At 37.2% G+C, this 17,968-nt stretch overlaps 1 protein-coding gene across 17 annotated transcripts in view; it reads left to right on the top strand.

The window, feature by feature from the left end:
* TRPS1 (transcriptional repressor GATA binding 1) overlaps positions 1 to 13,711 on the top strand; it is a 248,830-nt gene extending 235,119 nt beyond the window's left edge. For all 17 annotated transcript variants that reach the window (XM_008538782.2, XM_070630888.1, XM_070630879.1 and 14 more), the window contains 2 exons: positions 5,658 to 5,780; positions 8,766 to 13,711. In XM_008538782.2, the coding sequence (XP_008537004.2) occupies positions 5,658 to 5,780; positions 8,766 to 9,827 (1,185 nt within the window). In that variant the 3' untranslated portion in view covers positions 9,828 to 13,711. The remainder of the gene's footprint in view (positions 1 to 5,657; positions 5,781 to 8,765) is intronic.
* The last annotated feature ends 4,257 nt before the right edge of the window (positions 13,712 to 17,968 follow it).

The following is a 17,968-nucleotide window of genomic DNA, read 5'->3' as shown; positions in this document are numbered from 1 at the left end:
AGTGCCAGGCACATGGTGGACATTCCGTAATTATTCCCAGAACTGAACTGAATTAAATTTAACACTGAAATTTTATTACTGCAAAATTGTACCAAAAGGTTCTATCATAGTCATCTGTGCGTTTCCCTGAAATGAAATTCGCAAAGGATTCTTGATAAAATCAAATAAATGCAGAAATTATCTAAAGAGTTAAAAATATTTGAGGTACATCCAGACTAACAGCACATATATCAAATTTCAGATTGATTCGATTTAAAATGGCTAAGATATAAAACCATAAAAAATGTGAGTAAATACTCTGCCTATCAAGCCTTGTTATGTAATTACATGGTTTCAGTATGTTTCTTATTCATAGAAAACTGTGATAAGGGATCATTTCTGCACAAATTCCTTCACCAATGGAGACTTTTAGTATCTTGGAAATGAATATTCATGTCTCTAAATGTTAAGCCACTGGAATGACTAATTCAATCAAATTTACTTTTTATTAATCAAATGAAATCAGTTCTTTGTTAATAATGAAATTCGAAACCCTTAAAATGTTTGTTTTTGGCTGATCTTCAAATAAGCAATAAAAACAGCTGAACCAACTTAAAATTTTTTTTTAATTTTTTTTAAAAGTTACATCTGGTTTTATCAACACGTGTGCCACGACTGAACCCAGAGTAATATATAACTGACTGAGGATTTAAGACCCCTAAAACCAAAACTTGAATCGGAAGCTTTAAGAAAAATTTAACAATAGTGATACCTTACATTGGTTAGCTGTGAACCTAAAGACTAGAGATTTTTTTTTCACATTTCTTTTTTTTTTTTCCTGAGGAAGATTAGCCCTGAGCTAACATCTGCCACCAATCCTCCTCTTTTTGCTGAGGAAGACTGGCCCTGAGCTAACATCCATGCCCATCTTCCTGAGCTTTCTATGTGGGACACCTGCCACAGCATGGCTTGACAAGCAGTGCACAGGTCCACACCTGGGATCCGAACTGGCAAACCCCGGGCCACTGAAGGCAAACCTGCAAACTTAGCTGCTGTGCCACCAGACCGGCCCAAGACTTTTTTTTTAAAATAGATATTTAGTCATTATACTTCTTGGTGCACTCCACAGCAGGAAAAGAAAAAAATTGTGCTGGATTTAAAGTGTGCTTATATTAAAAGATGGATGCATCATTTTCTACTTCAGATCTTGGCATGGATGATTGTCCAAATTTGTCACCTAAAATGCTGTTGTGATTATAATACATCTGAAAAGTGGAAAAGAAATAAGTGATCTGAAGAATTCTCACTAATTATCACTGAAAAGCATTTGCTAGGCCAATCACTGGGCTGGCCTCAAAATTCCTTGCAGTTAACTGTTCCTACCACCATCCGTCCTTCTGCACACAATAAATGACCAGCCAACAGAAGTAGCGTGGACGCAACACAAATGCGACCCAAAAGTTACTAGGCAAACTATTAAAACTTGAAGTTTAAAAAAACAATAAGTTCCTCGAATTGTTGATTCTGGAATTTTTCTCTGTAGAAATTTTCGGTTGAGATGACTTTCAGGTAGATTTGGGTTTTCAGCTGACCTTCCTGTACTCTCGCCTTCCATGGAACCCACATAGAAGTAGAAGGTGCGCTTAGAGAAGGCCAGGGGCAGAGAATGCTAAGACTGTGTGTGGCTTTAGTATATGAAAGTAAAGTTTTCCCTCAGCCTGAGAGAAGAGTAAGAATCATGCTAAATATGCCCCTTAGGAATGCCAATGGCGTTTTCCACTAGCTACTCTATTCCTGTCATTTCCTCCCCCAGACAGGTCCTTATCCGTTTGACTCGAATCTCCTGTCTCCTGCTCAAGGTCATGGAAGTACAAATTATTAACTCCTAAAAACAGCTTGTAGGAAAAGGAGAAACAATATTATTGTTTAAGCATACACATGCGCATATAGAACCATCAGCAACATATGACTATAATAATGTATATAAAGGAGAGTTGGAGCTTCGTTCTACCTGACCTTGTATCGTCAGGACCCGGCAAGTCCCTGGCCTCAGCTGTTTCTCAAAAATAAGTGTAGGATTGGAAAACTAATTCTCTTGATTTTATTTTCTACAACATCGTTAGCCGTCTCTGCCCAACTGGAGATAAATGTGTCAGTCCTAATGGAAGACATTTAAAAGGGATTTTTTTAAAACTTTTATTTTTTCAAAAATAGGAGTGACTACTGAGGATAAAAATAAAAGCGGGCAAGATTATTTTCAATTTTATTAATGTTTAGCCACTCAAGACAGAGCACTGTCCTAGGCGCCTGTCACTTAGAGTATTTGATGGCTGTGGAGCCATGATTTCGGCCCTTAACAAACACAGTCTAAAGGAGAATGACAAAATATTTTAAAACTCCGTCATGCATGATAAACTATGAATGAAATAAGGTCTTTAGTGCCTTTCTTTCCCTTTAACAAGGCCAAGCTTGTTTTTAAAAAGTGGGGTAGGGGATATTTCTATTCTGCCTTCCTTTGGCGACAGACTGCTTCTCTGCACTTGATTGGGCTAAGGATGTTGATAACTTCAAAAGAAATGCTTGCTGTGTCCAGCCAGGTCCCATTATCCACAGTGTGACCAGGCCAGGGCTCTCATCTGTGCTGTGGTGGAGAGAGAGGTGACACACTTCTGTGCTTCTGTGGTCACACAGCTAAGGACATTATCCGCTTCTCCCACCTTCTCTGCTGCCTCCATAAACTCTAAGGGCACCAAAAATAAGGTTTTCTAATGCTTACCAAAGTGACAAATGTGTTTAGATGGGAGGTAACTGAATGTGTGAAATATTTCTCACCTCCCTCCCCCTCTCCACCCCCACGCAAGCACGCTCCTGTTGAATTCTAGGTGTGAACACCTAGATATTTCACTTTGACTCAACTTTCCGTTCTCATATTTGATAAGATTGACACAAATGAAATACGTTTGATAATATCCAACTGTATGTTTTAAGCATATCAAAAAGTTTCAATAAGTAGATTAAGGAGATAAAAACACAACTAAGAAAATATTTTTCTCTTAGAAACAATTGGATCCCCTTGGCAAATAGCTAACTTATTGAGTGTTTGCTCCATTCCTGACGCTGTTTTAATTGCATCTATTAGCCCACATTAATGCTTACAGCAGCTCACGCTTTAAAGATGGGGAAATTTAAGCATTGAGAGGTTAAATAACTAGCTGGAAGTTTCACCCAGCAAAAGGCGGAGATAAGTTTTGAATACAAGTAATCTGACTCCTAAATCTGATTATTAACCTCCGTGCTATACTGACTCCAAGTAAGTGAATCCAAAGTACTCCTGATCTATTTAAAATAAGATATGATTTACCTAAAATATAACAACCTTTATTGGAGTATTAAGTGCTGCTTAAAGCAAGACATGCCTGTGGAAACCAGTGCTATAATTTCAGGATTTTCCTTCTAACTAATGAAGGGCATTTTCTTTGCAAGAGAGTTAAGCACAAAATTGTGCAAGGATTGAAAACGTTCTCTGAAACCACGATTACACCCACTTTGGCATGCTGTGTCAAGCACCGTGGGCATAAAAGAAGCAGGCTGGAGTGAATGGTTACACATTCACATTTCAGCCTCAAGCCATATCTGTCGGTTGGTTTCCCAGTGGACATTTACCTTGCCTTTATGTGGATCGAGTTGGTGTTTATTTGCCAGATGCGTTATTTAGATCTAGGAAAAAGACAGCATAAGCCCTGAGAAGTTTCACAATTATGAACCAACTAGGTTCCCCGACTTAGTTTGGATAAAGGGGGTCTCAGAGTGTTTGGTAAACACAACCTCTAATAGGTCATTGCTTTTCAGGAAGCAACAATCTCTACAGTAGGTCCCAATTGGAACTTGTGGACTGACACCCAGTATTGGCTGTTACTCTTTATTGAGATTCAGAAACTTGCAGTACATTCCGGGTCCTGACTTGGGGGGGAGGGCGGGGGAAGGAGAGCCAGAGATTATCTTTGTGAAAAATCTAAGGTTTATTACATCGCCTAAAGTAGCACAACCTGCTACACTAATGAAATCGTGTTCTTGGTTGAAAAGGGCAATTGTTAGCCTGACTTTGTGCTCACTAAAAACATTCCCCCAATCTTGTTAAATTATTGCTCTCATTTCAGATTTTTATGGCTGTGCAGCTTACCAGCCCTCATTTCTTTACGTTTCATTCATTTTCCTTGTATTGATGATTAATGGAGGATGTCGAATGTTAGAGTGAGCAGGCATCAGCAATTGCAAGATCATAATTAGTTTAGCTGACGAGGGCCTCTGATAGCACTTGCATCTGGATGGAAAAATTACCCTATAGGGAACTGGCTGCTCACCAGGTCTTTTTAGTGATACATTGTGAAACACCCGATGAATCAAATGCCCTTTCAATGCCAAGAAAGTGTTCCAGTCTTGAAGCCAAAATTATGTCTGCAGAAAGCTTTCCATTTGAAATGTATCAGAGTACAATTATAACCATTGTATTTTCTTGGCAAGGACACCGCTCGTCTACAGTATGGACTCAAGTTAAATAAATTGCCTAAATTTTATGAATCCCTGAAATTTTGACTTATAGTGTTTGTAATTTTAAATTTATAATCAAATTGGGTTCCAGCAAGACTTTTTCCACTCCTTATCTAACATGAATATTTTATCATTAAAAGGCTTTGCTTCCTAGAGAAAGGAGAGCGGAGTTGCAATTCAGGCTGGCTTTTTTCTGCAGCAAGAGAATTCCATTTCCTGCCTGTTAGTATTTGCGCCTACAAACACAGCCTGACTTTTGTTTCAGTGAGAAGTTTAATGGAATCATTACTTGATAGCAAGAATGGAACAAGCAATACTAATTATCTACTTTTAGGTATTCTTAGAGTATTTTTGAATCTGGCGATTAGAGGATTCAGCCCACTGAAATCAATTTGTATTCGGAAATGCTCGTGATTTCCGAGTCTGAGTCAAATAAAATAAATAAGTGGCCGTTGATGGGACCTGCGTTGTCTGGCTTAAGCAGGCAGCTCTTAAGGGTTCTCATTAGTAGCAGTATACTTCTAGTTGGCAGAAGTTTCTACTGGTCCTCTCAACTTTGGGAAACAGAAGGTGTTCTCTTTCAGATTTTACAATTACAAACCAAAAACCAGAATTGAGTGTCTTATGTTCCCTTAAACTTATATTACATGAATGACATACAAAAAGACGCAAATCAGGTTTCATTTTAAATGGTTTACAGACTGCATTTATTCCGAGCTTGACTATATTTTAAAGCTCAGGTGGCATGTGCTTCTCCTTTTCCAAAGTATATTAAACATCTTGCCATGTTCTGTCTTTTGACTTTTGTTTTGACACTTTTAAAAGGTATATTTTAGGGTTCAGCATTTAGGAGCCATCATTAAAGGCACAAAACCCAAAGTTCAAAAAGTTAAAGCTGTTTCTGTGAAAAGCCTTTGGTGTTGCGCACACCTCATCCATCACTGTAGGGTTAATTATAATGAAAATCAGTGGTGCCTATTAAACACAATTGAACCTGACCTCATTATGGGCCGTGTGGTTTTATACTGTCATTGTTGCTAGTCTAAAGACAAAACTCCTGGGTTGATTTGGTCTAACTCCGCTGATCATGTGACTCACCTCTGACCCTGTGTTTTTTTTCCCTATTTCAGAGGCGTAGAGGCTCGGGTGTTTTCTGTGCCAATTGCTTGACCACAAAGACCTCTCTCTGGCGAAAGAATGCAAATGGCGGATATGTATGCAACGCGTGTGGCCTCTACCAGAAGCTTCACTCGGTAAGAACTTGTTAGACTGCTTCAGGAAAAGCTTTATAAAGCAGCCTGGTCTGTGGTGTGATAAGTACCATTCCCTGCTTGCAGTGCCTGCCCCTGCAGGGTTGAATACAGTCGCTTTGAGTGCCCACGTGATTTATGGGGAAATGGCCTTCGATGTTATGGGGAGATACGTTTGAGATCATTAGTAATGCATTATGCTTCTTTTGAATATAAAAGAAGAAAATGATTGATTTCTGGGAACTTCACGTAACAGTTAGTTGAACTAATGATACCAGAATTTGGTAAAATTAATTTAGGTGGAAAGGAGTCTGCTTCTTAAAGGTTCAAAAATACGTAAAAAGTTTGTTGTTTTTTTAAAGAGGACTCTCTCATGTTCGGTATAAAATATAGAACAGGGAAAGAATGCTTATTTTCCAGTTTACTTTTGGGATTTGCAAGTGTCATTTTGGCTGTTTTGGGGTCTGGAGATCTGGCACCTTCTGAAGAGTGGTTCTGAACTAGGACCTGTGAATGCCAGGGGAAGCCTCAGTGCTTCTGGTGGATACTTAGGGGAGGTTATCTGAGGGCCCAAATAACACACATCTGAGTAGAGTAAGGTGCAAAGATGCTTCATGTTTTAAGATCTCTGGTTGACTTCTTTCTATGGCTCACCAAGGTTCTTCCGGTAACTTCTTCCCAAATTTTAGTTAGAATCCTATAATAAAATGTAAAGTCACAAATTCCCTGTATATGCAATTGACTTCCTGAAGGCTATTTTTTTAGTTTAGAAAGTTTATCTGCCAACAAGAGCTGCCTTTGAAAATAGGAATATCCCATTTAGTAAACAGAAATCTGGTTCCCTCTGCCTTTTTCGTTTTGTTTGGCATTTTCCCATAGCTCTTAGCACAAGCCAATGAATAGATTACAGCGACGGGGAATACAATTTTAGACGAACGTGCTCATAAATGCCCCGTTGGAAGCACTCTTTCAAAAATGCATGCTGCCAACAATACTAATTGGTGGTAAACTGTAAAAACCTTAGTTATTAGCATATAACTAGAAGAAAGATTCTCCCCACCACCACCACACCACCTTACTTTTTCTAACCTTCATTTCAGCACAGCGATAAGCTTCCACATAATGAGTACTGACATTAATGATTTTAATTGAACTCTGGCCAATCATAGGCCAAGAATTAAGTGACTGCTCTTCTAAGTTACGATAATTTAACAACTGTGATCTGAACTAAACTCTTTTTTTTACAATTACTTTAATATTCATCTCTCCAGAGATGAAATGTTTTCAGTTTTGAGTTTTTTTAGCTCATAAATTGAAAGTACATTCCCTGTCAAAGAAAGCCACAAAAGTTATGAAAGGTTAAAAAAGGTGTTAATGCAAATTTCAGGTTTCTTTGTAAGATAGTGTTAAATACTGCATATTTTTATAATATGAATATGAGCTCTTTATAAATCTGAACAAAATAAACAAGCATGGCATATCCAAGGGATGTGGCATTTTCATTCCAAAACCAGTACTTGAACTGTCAGTAACAAATGTGTTATCTTTCTTTCCTTCAAAATACCTTTGTGATAATAGAAACATTTCAAAAAGGATTTCTATTTATATTTTGTTTAATACATAAAAGGCACTCCCTTGTATTAATAGGCATCTTTTCTAGGAATAAGTCACAGATTATATATTGTATGTATTCATATTTTATGTAGAAATTATTTCCTGTTTTCAGTAATCTTAGAAAAATCAGATTTTAGCCCTTTTAGAGAAATTTTTAATCTGTAAATGTGCATTAGTTTATTAAGCTTATTCTTTTGATTTTATAAACCAAGTTAGAGCTCTTACTGTAAGGTTTTTATTATAGTCTTATCTATGGGTTTTAGTCATATAATATAAACACCCGTTGAACATGTACATAAATACCAATCATATAATGCTTAAGCAGATAAAGTACTTAAGCTGAGTGAAAGTCAGCACTCACTTTAAGCACAGAGTAGAATGACAGATCAGCTATTTGAACCAAGGCTACAAAATGAACTTAGACTTTCAACAGAAAACAAATGCTTCACCTGTTCACAAGTAAAATCTTCCATAGTAAATATAAAATAATGATGAAAGGAAGAGACATAAAAGTGAGAGGTTTTAAAAAGAACTCCCGCTGATATGGCTTTGATTACCTGATATCTTTCCTCATGATTCTGACAGTTTGTCTTTGATTATTTTTGCTCTGAGATTTAATATTTGACATTCACCTTTGCAGTTCTTTAGAAAACAGTATGTATCAGTCAGCTCCAGCTGCCATAACAAAATCCCATAGACTGTGTGGCTTACACAACAGAAGTGTATATTCCCCCAGTTCTGGAGGATGGGAGGCTGAGATCAGGGTGCCAGCATGGTCAGTTCTGGGGAGAGCCCTCTTACTGGCTTGCAGAAGGCCGCCTTCTCACTCTGTCCTCATTTAACTTTATTTACCTCCTAAAACCATCTCTCCAGATACAGTCACATTGGGGTTAGAGCTTCAACAAATGAATGCTGAGGAGGGGGCAGAACTCGGTCTATAGCAGTGTGTAATTTTTTGACAATTGTCATTAAAACCTATCACCCATGTTATTATGTTGACATCTTAGTGCATGACTCAAAAGTTGAGAAATATTTCAGAAAAATCATGTTTCTTCAGGTAACTTTCTACACGGTTTTATCACTAAATGATGCAATTCCAAATCTATTGAGTTTGGAAAAGCTGTTTTCAAGTAGATTGAAGTTTTCAGCCCTCCTGGCAAAGATGGGCATGATTTAATTAGGCTAAAATAGGGCGCTCTGGTTACTTCCTCTGATTCTGCTTAGGGCAAAAGGAGGAGATTTAGTGGATCTATAACATAAAGCTTATCCTCGCTTTGAACTTAAGCATGGTTTATATTTGTGAGAAATTGTTAATGCATTTTAATGTATTTTTTAATGTTTTCCTTTTATGTCTTGTGTGTGTGTTCTCTGCAGACTCCCAGGCCTTTAAACATCATTAAACAAAACAACGGTGAGCAGATTATTAGGAGAAGAACAAGAAAGCGCCTTAACCCAGAGGCACTTCAGGCTGAGCAGCTCAACAAACAGCAGAGGGGTGGCAGTGAGGAGCAGGTCAATGGAAGCCCCTTAGAGAGGAGGTCAGAAGATCATTTAACTGAAGGTCACCAGAGAGAAATTCCACTCCCGAGCCTGAGTAAATATGAAGCCCAGGGTTCATTGACTAAAAGCCATTCTGCTCAGCAGCCAGTCCTGGTCAGCCAAACTCTGGATATTCACAAAAGGATGCAACCTTTGCACATTCAGATAAAAAGTCCTCAGGAAAGTACTGGAGACCCAGGAAATAGTTCATCTGTATCTGAAGGGAAAGGAAGTTCTGAGAGAGGCAGCCCCATAGAAAAGTACATGAGACCTGCGAAACATCCCAATTATTCACCACCAGGCAGCCCTATTGAAAAGTACCAGTACCCCCTTTTTGGACTTCCCTTTGTACATAATGACTTCCAGAGTGAAGCTGACTGGCTGCGGTTCTGGAGTAAATATAAGCTCTCCGTTCCTGGGAATCCGCACTACTTGAGTCATGTGCCTGGCCTACCAAATCCTTGCCAAAACTATGTGCCTTATCCCACCTTCAATCTGCCTCCTCATTTTTCAGCTGTTGGATCAGACAATGACATTCCTCTAGATTTGGCGATCAAGCATTCCAGACCTGGGCCAACTGCAAATGGTGCCTCCAAGGAGAAAACGAAGGCACCATCAAATGTAAAAAATGAAGGTCCCTTGAATGTAGTAAAAACAGAGAAAGTTGATAGAAGTACTCAAGATGAACTTTCAACAAAGTGTGTGCACTGTGGCATTGTCTTTCTGGATGAAGTGATGTATGCTTTGCATATGAGTTGCCATGGTGACAGTGGACCTTTTCAGTGCAGCATATGCCAGCATCTTTGCACGGACAAATATGACTTCACAACTCATATCCAGAGGGGCCTGCATAGGAACAATGCACAAGCGGAAAAAAATGGAAAACCTAAAGAGTAAAACCTTAGCACTTAGCACAATTAAATAGAAATAGGTTTTCTTGATGGGAATTCAATAGCTTGTAATGTCTTATGAAGACCTATTAAAAAAAATACTTCATAGAGCCTGCCTTATCCAACATGAAATTCCCTTCTTTTATTATTCTTTCTTTTGATGAGTTGGTTACCAAGATTTAAAAAGTGAGACAAATGGTCAGTGAGGAAAAATGGAAGATGGTAAATAGTCATGTTTTGGAAGCTAGTAAGTCAAAACCATCTTGGCGAATGTGTACTGTGGAAATGATCCATAAGAAGTATCTCCAGACTATAATTATGTTTGTAAAGAAAGAGATCAAAGCTGTCTAGAATTTGAAAGGGTTTACATATTATGATACTAAAGCAGTATTGGGCTGACCATTGGCCCATTTGTTTAAAACCCGTAAATTGTTGCCTAAATTTAGAAGTATGAAATCCTAGGCAGATGAAGAGGAATCTAATCTCCAGGGCAGTGGAAGGAAAATGGCGTCCTCTTACATCAGTCTCCTCTCATTGACCATGTTTCAGATTTAGACCTAGAAATGTGAGCTGTGGTTAGGCTTGGTGAGAGAGCAGCAAGAAAAGTGACAGATGGTGGCACAGTGTTTTTGGCCAGCCCTACCTGTACATACACATGCACACCCTCTCTGATATTTTAGTCCTTTAGATGTTCAAATCCTCCTTTCCAAAGTAGTCGTTTTGTTTGCAATTTAGGTTCATTTTGTTCAAATATACATGCATTTTTAAAAACAACATCCTCCGTGCTTACGTAGTAATTTTATTTTAGCCAGATATTTCTTTCTTGTATGTGATGAACCAGTTTGGATTTGTTTTTTAAGCCTCCTCTTGGTCACTAATCTCGCTTGGCAGATTATAACTAAAGGGATCCCCTCGGTTCAAAAGACTAGTTGGATACAAAAGTTCAGACCACAAGCTTGATTTGTTTCAAACACATGGTATCTCTCCACAAGGTAACCTGCTGTATTTATTTATGTTTTTTTTTTTTTGGTTAAATATAATTTCCAAACTTTGTGGTCAGGCAGCGTCTAAGGTTACGTTACCACAGACTGACAGTTGGTATATATATCAGTCAATCCCTTCATTAGATTTATACAGGTTTAGTTAAGTAGCATTAAATAGGATTCTTAGGAGTATGTCTTCATAGTACTTTTAATACTCAAGGCTTTGTAAAACTATCCATGAAGGGAAAGCTCCTCAGCATAACTGCTCAGGGAAATAGGGCTAAATAACTGAACATTAAATAATTGGTTAAAGGTGCTGTTAGTCGAGCCCAATGCTTGCTACAAGGATGTATGTACAAGGACTGACTTTAATAATTTGCATTATATTGTCCCAACCAGTAGTTTATTTTTTGCCACGGAGATGTAGAAGATATTACAAGCTACTGGATGCACTGTCAGATTAACTTATTTCATTAAAGAAGTTGGGAGAACAAATAGGAAAAAAAAAAACTTATTTTTCTAGTAAATATTAATGTATTACATTTCAAATAATGGTGCCTGACATATTGAATAATTATTTTCTACAGTGTACGTATGCAACAAAGATATTCCATCATGCATTAGAGTCAGTTCTGGCTCTGCCTAGCTGTTTACATTTGCAAATGTAGCAAAAAGATAATGAAGCAACTATTTCTATTGCGGTAGATATCTTTTGTGTGTGTGTGTGTGCATTAAAGTTGTAAACGGTAACATGAAACAAATGAAAGTTCTTGATATAATGGTATGGAAACCAAGAAGGAAATGAAAATATTTTTATGCCTACTTAGGAAAAAAAGGGTAGCACTATTCATTCCAAGTACTTTTTTTTTTTAATTTTTAAGCTCTTAACTCACATTGTTATGCTTAAAATGATAAACATATATCCTCTTTTTATTGCTTTGTCTATGTTTCAGATGAAACATTTCAGAAATTATTTTGATAAGTGCTGCTGGAATCTGCAGCACTGGTGTTTTTATTACCTTCTGTAGTCGCATCCGCACTCCATTTTTACATGAATTTGCAGTGGCTTTGTATTGTTTTGTTTTGTTTGGGTTTTGTTTCTTTTTCACAGTGCCAGGTCTTCGTTTCTTAAAAAGTTGGATGGCAGGTAGAGTTCAACCAGTTCGTGACTGTCGTAGTGAATGAAGTTAAAAATGTCTTTCTGATGTTGTGTTGTCATTTCCATTCTTGCATTTTCGTTTTCATGTAAAAAAAAAAAAAAAGAGAGAGACAGAGACAGAGAGAAAGGAAATCAGGACTAAGCCTTCTGCTTCAGTTTCATTTTTCAAGGGCCCTATTCTGATCTCACCAGTCGCGTAGCTCTCACATTCACATAAACTGAAATAAAAACGTGGAATGAGGAGCTTTGACATTCAGACTATGTGATGTAATTTATCTTTCTTAGGAATTTTGATGAATGCATCTCAAAACGTACAGGCAGACTTGAGAGGTGGCAATTAAACAACTAAAAAAGAGAAGAGATTTCCCAAACAACAAAACAATATTTAACTTTCTTAGTAAAAAGACTAGTAACAAAGTACACTGTGGCAATCCTCGAGCGACATTATATGTGGACTGCTCAAATCAGCAAAATACCAGAAGTTTGGTTAAGTTGGGCAATCTTACAGGTATGACTTTTTGGGCAAAACTACTCCATAAGCAATTTCTCCGTGTGTCACACACAAATAGGTTGTTGATTTTGGGGCATGTATGCCTTTTTTTTTTTATCTGATTTTTTTTTTTTTCTCAGACAGACATAGTAGTAATGATTAGCATTGGAAAATACATATCACTATTCTTGGAATATTTATGGTCTACTTTCGGTAGAATTTTCTTGGATAGCGTTGACACGATAGATCTTATTTCATATTTCTTTATTATTATTTTATTTTCATTTTTGTTTTCATTATTATACATATTTTGATGGAGAAGAGGTTGGGCTTTTTTAAAAAGATGAAAAGTTACTGTAACACTAAAACACCCCTTATTTTTTGACTTACGAAAGCCTTTGCTCTGGCTCTCAAAATATATTATAAAAATGGTTGGTTGGTATTTTTATTTGGTTTTAAGATTTCTGAATCATTTTGTCTTAAATTGTGATTTTAAATGAGCTATTTAGGTACTTAACCTTTTTTGTGAGGGCGTTCAAGATGATTTAGGAATTTCCCCTCTTGGAAAAGTGTTCCCCTGTGATGAAAACTATATGCCAGCTCAAATTGTATGCCATTGAAAAACTGTAAGTCTTTAAAAATTACTTGTCTTTATTCTAAATCAAGGTTTGGATCAAACTTTAGGCCAGGACCAGCTCATGCATTCTTATTCTCCCTTTTCTCACTCTTTCTCTCTTCATCTCTCACCCGTATAGTCATATTGTTGTTTGGGATAGAAAAATCACAAAGAGCCAGCCCACCTTGGAAGGTTGTGGATTGAGAGACACTACACGACTCTAAGTAGATGAGAAAAGGATGGCGCTCCAGACATTCACACGTTGACTCTATAGTTCAAAAGGAAAAGAGTGTGCCCATTCTTTCTACATGACATATTGAGATGTTCTTTTTAAAAAATCAACTTTTAAGATAGTAATGTTTTGTTCTAAACTGTTCTCTTTTAGTAAAGGTAGATTTTAGAAAACAAGCATGGGGGTTCTTTTCTAAGGTAATATTAATGAGAAGAAGAAAAAAAGTGATTCTCTAACAGCTCTTTGTTGAAGCCTGTGGTAGCACATTATGATTGCACATGTGCACGTACTCTCTTATGATCCAATGCAAATACAGCTCCAAAAACATTAAATGTATATATATTTTTAAATGCCTGAGGATATACGTTTTTCTTAATAAATTGAAGAGTATCAATACTGCTATTAAAATAATTATTAGCCTCCCGCTGTGTGGCTGCAAAATATCACAAGGTGATCTGTCTTGAGACCCCTGAACTGCCTGCCTGTTGAGTTAGTGAACGTTAATGCAATTCTAGAGGGCGAGTAGCTGTCATCCAGAGGTGGAAGCATGGAGTCATGAAGCTGGTGGTCAGACTCTGCGCTGTATGCCCGCCTTTTGCCTGAAGTTTACATGAGCTCACGTCTTCCTGCCTTTGGGTTGAGGGCCGTGGCAAAAAATGCAAGGCATCCTTTGGTGAGCAAGTAGCAAGGCATCTTTTGCTGACTGTCCTAGATCACAAGAGAAAATGGAGGAATTGAAATTCAACCTGAATATGAAACTAAATATGCTAACCAAAGGTAGGTACTGTTAGGTGGAATTCTATCAGCAGGCAACTGTTAAGGAGAAGAGGATAGAAAGGCATGACTTGGGACTTTGAAAGGCTGTGTTATTTTCCCAAAGAAAGACTTGGCCAAGGGCAGAAGGCACAGCTTCTTTGCAGAGCACTTCCTTTTGGTTTTCCATTACTGTTTCATAGACAGGGGACCCACATCTTCCTGATAGCAGTGCAATTGTTTAGAAAGCATCCGGTTTTTTGCAGTAATTAGGACCTCTGGAAGATGCTAGGGCAGAGATGTGTCAAGTCAGGGATGAAGAAAATGTGAAATATAACATTGATCCACACATGGAAACTGGGTAATGTATGCTCATGTGTTGTTCTCTTGAAAGAAAAAGTAGAGCTCTAAGCTTCACTCCATCCTGTACCAGAGAAAACCAAGAGTAACTTTACATGGAAATAACATTTAGCTTTCATCAGAGAGAATGGTCCTTCAAGACCCGTAAGTCCCAAAACTGGATCCTGACTTTAGCCCTGGTTCTCTTTCATTATGTGACCTGCAGCAAATCACTTTTTCTTTTTGTGCCTCAGGTTCCTCACCTGTAAAATGGAAAAAAATATATTAATAATAATAATAATATTAATAATAATAATGGTAATGTAGTTCTTGTTTGTAAAGCACTTTGAGATCCTTGGTTGAAAGGCACCATGCGAGTGCCAAGTATTATTATATGGCCAAGGGGCCTATTTAAACTCTCAGTTCCCAAGGGCCAGGAAAGGTTGGGGTCATTTTGTTAAAGATGAGCTGTAAATATCATAACTAGACAGCCTATAGTGTCGACTTTGAAGAGGCGAAATTATTACAAGGCTGATGAAATCATAGTTTCTTAATGGCTACCAACAAGGCAAATATCAGAATAAGAAATGCCAAATTCCTTCGGGTGGACTATTTGACAACATGGATAATTTGGGGGGTGGGATGGGAAACATCTCAAAATGCCAATATAAAATTAACTTACAGCAATATTCACCAGCAGAAAATGTCTTTCATGTGGAATGATTTCATGTTGCTAAGAAAAAATCCAATTTGTAGTCCTGATTTGAATATTAGAATGTTGGCTATAATAGTTCTGTTCTTACAACACATGGAATTCTTTTTTTGTTTTATTTAATTTTGTTTTCATAGTGCATGTTCATTTCTACTCACAAACATGTTCTTGGTGTATTTCTTATGCAAACAATCTTCAGGCAGCAAAGATGTCTGTTACATCTAAACTTGAATAATAAAGTTTTACCACCAGTTATACATAATGGTGTTGGTATGGTTTATATGGATTCACTTTCATCCATGTAGCAATAGGAGATACAGACCATTGTAACGTATAAACAGGCTCTGATGAATTGAGATGGTGAAATCAAACCACCATTTTCAAGAATATGACTGAGATTGGAAAAGCCTGAATTCTCAACTTGTTTTGTTTTGCCTTTTTTTTTCTTTAACCAATCAATCTCTTATTGATAGATTTTGTGTAAAAAAACTATGCTAGTTTCTTTAGGAAGATTAACAATAAAAATTGTGTTTATTTCAAAATATTTATTGAGTATCAAGTATTGAGTCTTGAGTATCGGGTAATGATGATACTACAATATGTAAGAAAAGCTCCTGCTTTTGAAGTTTAGCTTTGATTCAGTTCAGTATACCCGCGTGAAAAGAACGTAAAGATCCTGATAAATCATCTCCAGAAGTTTATATTAATATACTACATACCTTGTTTGTTTGCTTAACGTGAAATTAATCAGAGGCGGTTTCCTGAAGGATGATTTTGAAAGAAGAAAGAGGCAGAAGAAATCCAGGTAGGAAAAAGAATAGAGGAAAACTTACCCAAGTGTTTTTAACCAGAAGGAAAAACACAGAAAGACAGGACGTAAAGTATATAAATAACTCATTGCACCGGAAGATTTGTTTTGAAGATTTCAAATTAATGAGTATCTCCTCTCCTTGCACAAGCTTCACTTCTCATTTTTGTGAACCTAAATTAACAAGTCCTTTATTTGTTTCTTCTAGCTCTTTCTCCTTTGTTTTGAAAACAGCAGAGTAGAGACTTTGAGGGGCTTTCATAATGGTAATAAGCTTGTTTCACAGCTGGAGGCAACATTCTCTAGATAAGAATGTAGTAATAACACGATGTGATTTCTTTTCCTTTTATAGAACTTGGTTCTTCTATCAGGGACCACTTTTTAGATAAAGTTGAATACACTTTGTTCTCACCCAGAACTGTCAGAATCCCATTCGAGGAGAAATATGTAGCCATCACCTTTTACCATTGTGAGGGGAGAGAAGTGTTGAGTCGTCTCTGTCACCCCTCCCTCACCTTTGGGTCTCCCATCTCCGTGAGGGTAGAACAGGGGTCAGAAACTCAGTTGCACAAAAGGAGCCTGTGTGGGTGAAGCCAGCTGGGGGCAGACTTTGGGAACTAGAAGTCTATATAAAGGTAGCCTTTCCTCATCTCTAAGAATATTGCCAAGCTGACTTGTGTTCTCAGATTTTCAGTGTTCAAGAAAAACTGGACAAAGAGAATTTTATATGAAATCTCCTAATTTTTAATGTCAGTGACTGGCCGCTTTTTTTTTTTTTTTTTTTTTTAAATACTGCAAGCCAAGCAAAACACTTGTTCAGAATAAATTCCACCTCTAGACAGGCAGAGTGTGACCCCTGGAGCTTGAACAATAGTGAACTCTGGTAACTGGCAGGGAAGAAATTGGGCAAAGGGCTGAGGTTAGCTGTGGTTCCTCTGGGTTTTGTCTCAGGTCCCAGTGCATCTCCAGCTCTGCCAGGAAACCCAAAAGCACTGTGGCGGCAGCACCTGCCTGATTCTTTCCGAGCCAAATTTGCTTTAGATGAAAAACATTTGCACGGAAGAGAAATAAGCCCTATGTTTTGAGCATACTAATTACTCTGTACTTTTGTTCTCCATCTTTGTAACCCCAAATACAGTTCTTTTTTTAACACACCGGTATGAGCAAAGAAATCTCAAAAACTATTTAAAGTTGCTGAAGTTAATGTCTGGTAATGTCCAAGATGTTCCTACATCCCTCTCCATGGCATATTTTAGAGTGAAAATAAGGGTGCAAAAGTAAAACATAACAGTTGATGGGACGGGATGGGCTTTTTCATGTTATAGTTGATCATTTCAATGAATAATTTAAAGAACTTCTTTAAATAAAAATAAGTAATTTTTATAATGAAATCTTATTGCTAGTTTCATAATATTGTTCTCCAGTTTATTCAGGATGTGAGTAATCTGCAAGTCATCTTTCATAAATGGTGTGGTGTTTGTATAGTATATATTACGTGAAGTAACAATCTTTTCTCCCAACACCCTGCTCAATAACAACAGTTAACAAATATTAACTTTTTTATTCAGGTAAGCAATAGAGATTGGGACAGCAAGGATTGTTAGAAAATATAATAGAAATTGTTTAAACTATTTCCATAAGTAGAAGGTAAATTTCCAAGTTAAAATTGCATAAGCACTAAACTTTAAGCAATTTCCCAGGAATATTTATCAACTCAAAACTCACAAATATATCACAGACTTTTTTCCAGAACATGTACCACCTCTTACATGAAAGCCATGTCTGCCCTCACCATGTTTACACATGGTCGTATTTTAAGTTGGTGTAATATACAACCAAGGGTACTTTCTTCATAGCTTAAATTTCCCTAAGTACTTTCTTTCTACATAGCATGTATTACCCAATGAATTGATGTATCCTAAAAAGCATGTCTACGACAGGGAGTTTACAAAGCTGGATATCATTGTGATGGGTTGTTTTCTATAATCTTATTTTTACAATTGCCTTGATTTTTTCTCCTTTGAAGTTACCATTACTGTTATTTTGTTGTTTGTTA

This window comes from Equus przewalskii, chromosome 8 (genome assembly GCF_037783145.1).
Source record: "Equus przewalskii isolate Varuska chromosome 8, EquPr2, whole genome shotgun sequence".
In the NCBI taxonomy this organism is placed as follows: domain Eukaryota; kingdom Metazoa; phylum Chordata; class Mammalia; order Perissodactyla; family Equidae; genus Equus; species Equus przewalskii.
Note: the sequence above shows the minus strand (reverse complement) of the source record. Positions and strands in the feature narration are given on the sequence as shown.